Source organism: Sphaeroforma arctica, assembly GCF_001186125.1.
Source record: "Sphaeroforma arctica JP610 unplaced genomic scaffold supercont1.736, whole genome shotgun sequence".
In the NCBI taxonomy this organism is placed as follows: Eukaryota; class Ichthyosporea; order Ichthyophonida; genus Sphaeroforma; species Sphaeroforma arctica.
Window position 1 is genome coordinate 41,486 of NW_014039822.1, and position 4,809 is coordinate 46,294.

The 4,809-nt window shown below is 42.3% G+C and overlaps 1 protein-coding gene across 1 annotated transcript; it reads left to right on the forward strand.

Moving 5' to 3' along the window:
* Positions 1-1,779: 1,779 nt before the first annotated feature.
* SARC_08312 (hypothetical protein) lies at positions 1,780-4,339 on the forward strand (the record flags this gene model as incomplete). Its single annotated transcript, XM_014297719.1, has 1 exon — positions 1,780-4,339. The coding sequence occupies one exon, from the start codon at positions 1,780-1,782 to the stop codon at positions 4,069-4,071; it is 2,292 nt and encodes a 763-aa protein (XP_014153194.1). The 3' UTR covers positions 4,072-4,339.
* Positions 4,340-4,809: the final 470 nt, after the last annotated feature.

A 4,809-nucleotide genomic window follows, 5' to 3' on the forward strand; every position in this document is an offset into this window, starting at 1 on the left:
ACGCCTATATTCACCTTGCCGTCGCGTGTTTGGTTTATAAATGTGCCAAAGACGTGCATGTGTGTCAGGCGTTTAGTAGGTTAAGTACCCCAGAAGACTTTACAAGACGACTTGTTGTCTTTGTTGTGTTTATTGACGTGAACGGATGTTGTGAGTGTGGCGTATTGTAGTGCTTCATCCCACATACAATCTGGCAAACCTATTTGTTTCATATCGGATAGCATGAGCTCGTGAATAGTATCGTTGTGGCAAAGTACCGTAGGCGGATATTTAGGACCGGACCTGAGAGATGAATTTAGGACCGGACCAGAGGGCCGGATCTACTACAAGATTACTTGAGGACCGGACCACAGAGGACCGGACCTAAGGGATTATTTGAGGACCGGACCAGAGGACTGGACTGATTGGTGGAATAGAGAGTTTAATGAGATATAATTGATGACTCATACAAAATCATAGAGACGGATATTTTCACATAACCCGATGGTAGAGAAAGTCTTGTTCCACATAGGATTGTGATTAATAAATATAGCAGGCGCGTTATCCCCAATGGCACTTCTGACTGAGTTTACTTATTTTAGATTTAACACTCTTTAATAAATGTTATTTAAAACCCTAAAAAGCTATGGAGCTGGGGTGTATTTTTGGGTATGTATGTGACAACTCGGACGTGTTGTAATGTATTGATTCTGTTGCATTCTTTGGACACGAATTTGTCGCCACGGTCACACCTGAGTTCTCGTAGGTTGGCCAGATAATCTTTGCCAATTTCTGTATAGAAAAGGTGTAATTTATCACTAGAGATAATATTATTTATTTCATAAAAGATAAGTTACAAAGTATCACTAACAGAGGACAGACATAAGGTTGAGCATTATCAGCATCTACATTTTTGATGTTGCATATATAACCGGATGGTTATGTGAGTAGTCCGGTATGAAGGTCGACATGAAGTATAGGGATAATTCAAGTATAGTACCAATTGGTGGGAGCGTAGCCGTGCCCTTTTGTTGGCACGGTACTCGTCGTTGTCGCATCTTGCCGCGTGCACATGGACTACAAAAGGTATGCGCACGTGGATGAATGATAGAATCAGCTTCAGCGTCCAGTAATATTTCCACCGTTTTCAGTGCTGCCTACTTTCGTGATGCAAATGTATCGCCATTTAGGGAGACCAGTAACTGTATTGCCACGCTGAAGGAAATATGAAATCTGCTGTAAATATGAGACCTACCGATTAATTAGTACCGAAGGTTATCGAAGTCACTAAATGTTTTTTAGAGAAAAAATCTAGTCAACGCCACTTTTGATCACGTTATTTATTATATTTAATTTTGAGGGAGCTATGGGGTTTCCGCCTTCTAAAATATAAAATCAGATATGAGATATCAAATGTTTGTTGCTTTTTCTTTTTGTGATTTTTGTAACAAAAAAAAATACAAAAAACAAAACAAAGGAGGCTGTTTCTAAATAAATACATATCACTCTTGTGTAAATATTTAATTAAAAACAATATGCTGTGATGCCGTGATGGGTGTGTACGTAAATTAAATTTTGAAATATCGTAAATCCTAAATATACTTCACAGGGGGATGACGCCTTCCGAAATAAACTCTAGAGTCTGGCTGGACTGTATGTACATACTTACTACTTTTTTTTAAGCACAAACTGGTATTGAGGAGGAGAGGGTAAAATACAGTGGTCAAATCTTCTGTCTTTTCCAGGCGTTACAGTAGACTATAATAATCTTGCAGATGGTCAGGTGTTAGTCAATATATTATGATTCGCAGTGCGAAGAAAGTAGAGCATAAGCTAAAGGCTTTGCTATCGCCCTCGCCAAGGGCTTCAGTCCGTCACCAGCCTGCAAATATAATGGATGGCGAAGACTATACTGATAGCGGCATCGTTCAGATTGACTCCATTACCCGCCAGCAGAATGTCACTAATAGAGGTAAGCGAGATGCACGCGCAATAGCGGGAAAAAATTCGTTGCCTATGCCGCTTTCGAGTAGCTCATCGAAAGAACCAAACGATAAAAACATATCACCAACAGCCCACCACCACACTCACCCGGATACGGTGCAATCGGCAGACTTGGAAGTTCACAGTCCGGTTGAATACGAGACCCCTGTGGGAAGGTTTAGGGTTTCCAGCCCAACTATACTTAGTGATGCTAGCAACCCCGTGACAGCTAGTCTTAGCACGGTAGCTGACGAAGTAGTTTCGACCGTCAGTGCAGCCGTCGGAAATAGTGACAAGGATGTCAGTGAAAATCGCAAGCATAGCTTTACAGAGAAGGGAGAAATAGAGTGTGTAGATAGTGATAAGCACTTTGTGGCCTCTCGACATTCATCGAGAGGATCACGGTCTACAACCCCTACATATACACACGTAAGCACAGCTACGTCGCATGTACTGTCAAATAGTTACGAAAATACAGTTGCATACAAATCAACACAAGCACAAGCGCCCGCATCGCCAGTACAATTCGCGAACGGCCGTTTCTCGGTTAAAGAAACCAATCCAGCGGACAGCCCTTTGCTAGGTGCTATCGCACATCGTGCTCGCGGAGAAATCAGCAGTGAGCTGAGTACTGGAGACCACATTCTTGCTTTTCCCGTTGAAATTGATAGTATAACTGACTTGAGAGGAGCTGAGCACTCACGTAGCAAAATATCTAAAACCACCGGCACAGTGTGTAGTGGTATAGAGGTGCCAGAAGCGAATGAGAAAAAAAGTGGTACTACAATGAAAGGTGAGATACAGGAGACGAATACAGTAAGTAGAAACACGAATGTAGAGAGAGTGGCAAAGACTGGCCCGGGTGTGAATTTTCCGACTGGCTCAGGCGAACGAACAAGCACCTCACAAGGCCGGTTTTCTGTGAACAATTCAGACCTTTCAGGGGATGGTGTGAGCCCCCTTTTACATAGCAGGACAAATAGTACCGCTTTGAAAACAAATTTGTCGCAAAGCCGCTTCTCGGTGAAGGACGCTGAGTTGCAGGACACATCACACCAAGCAATCATGGGTGTAGTGAGGGAAGTTACGCAAGAGTCTGACGGTAGTCCTTCTATGCCGGGTGGGAGAAGCAGATATAATATCAGCGGTGTACCTGATGAAAACCACACGCAGCATTTACTACGGGCGAGTTGTATCGAGGGTGCGCACGCTACATCTAGCATGGAAGGCGAGCGTGATAGTGTTAACACTCCGGTGGGCAGATTTAACGTGACAAGTTCGAGCGCAAATTCATCTACATTTAGTGTCAGATCAGTAGATTCTTCTATTGCATACGACGAAATAAGAAAAGTTGTCAAGGGTACAGGGGATGAGCGTACTGTACCTGATGGTCAAGTAAACGACCAACTGAATACAACTGTGCAGAACGAGAATGAAATTGGACTCTCAACAAATATTGTTGAAAAATTGGTGGAGAACACAGACAGCACATCAATAGGTCTCAGCGAGGACATGACTATAGATTCAACAACTGACAGGGCGTGCTCACCTCTAGGCAATTCGGAAAGCGATGCCTCTGTTGGCAGATTCTTGGTCTCAGACATCAGCGCAGAGGCAGAACTCGATGTTCAAACCTCGAGTGCTCCAGAGTCCACTTTATCTCGAAATCGCCCGAATCGATTCTCGGTAAGAAAATCTAGTATGATTACAGAGCTGAATGGGCAGACTAAAGGGGTTGAGGATAGGATTATGCTTGATTCACAAACGGTACATGATTCCCAAGTTTCTATCAGAAAGCCAGCTAATGATATTCATGCTGACCAACAAATAGTAGATCACCATGGTCACCCAGCAACTGAATCGAATACCAAGAAGGCGGAAACCCGATTTCAAGTCACAGATACTATAGAGGGTAGAGAATCATTTAGAACAATGTCGCCGCCTGGATCATATTACCGAAACGATGGTGCAACACAAAGCACAGTTGCCAGTTCCCGCGCACGTGAGCACTCCGATGCAGGTGTAGCTGCACGTATTGAGCGCGTGGACAGGTTTTCGATTCGACGAGTTAACAGTGGTGTAGCGGTGGGCCCCTGCGAGGGGGAATGAGGGATGGCATGTTTAGATACACATACCTTATTCAAATTTCACTGGACTCTCACGTAGAAGGCTACAAATTTTATTCGAGCATTTAGCGGCAGAACTCCTTCGACCGATGAACTCTTGATCCACAAATGAACAAATAAGGAGTTCATAGATTTGCATCTACGTACTTCACGTGTGACTTGCAATCTGAACAACACGTGGCAAATTTTTAGCGCATAACAGACGTCCTTGTGAGCCTTATAAGCCGGATCAAATAAAGGCACATCCACATATGTCAGAGTCGTTATATATGTATGTATGTTTACGTTCACGCTTCTGAAAAATACATGTTCGGGCAAACTACACAAAATTTTTGCAAAAGAATACACGCTCAAAGCATCCTTGTATATACATATATGATTATATGCTTGTACATATGCAGGCGACAACAAAGACATGTAAGCAAATCGTCATGTAAGTAACTGTATAAAGTGTGTATTCATGGATATTTTCACAAAACTAAAATTCTTTGTATACAAAGTCGAAAATTCATACCCACCTACTTCATAGATCTGGATAGATGTTCATACGTAAATATACACGAAAGAACCCGTGAATGTGCTTTAAATGTGCACTACTTCTCCCTTGTCCTCAATATATAAATATATATGTATATATATATATATATATATGTATATATATATAAATATATATACACACAAACACACACATACACACACACACACACACACACACACACAC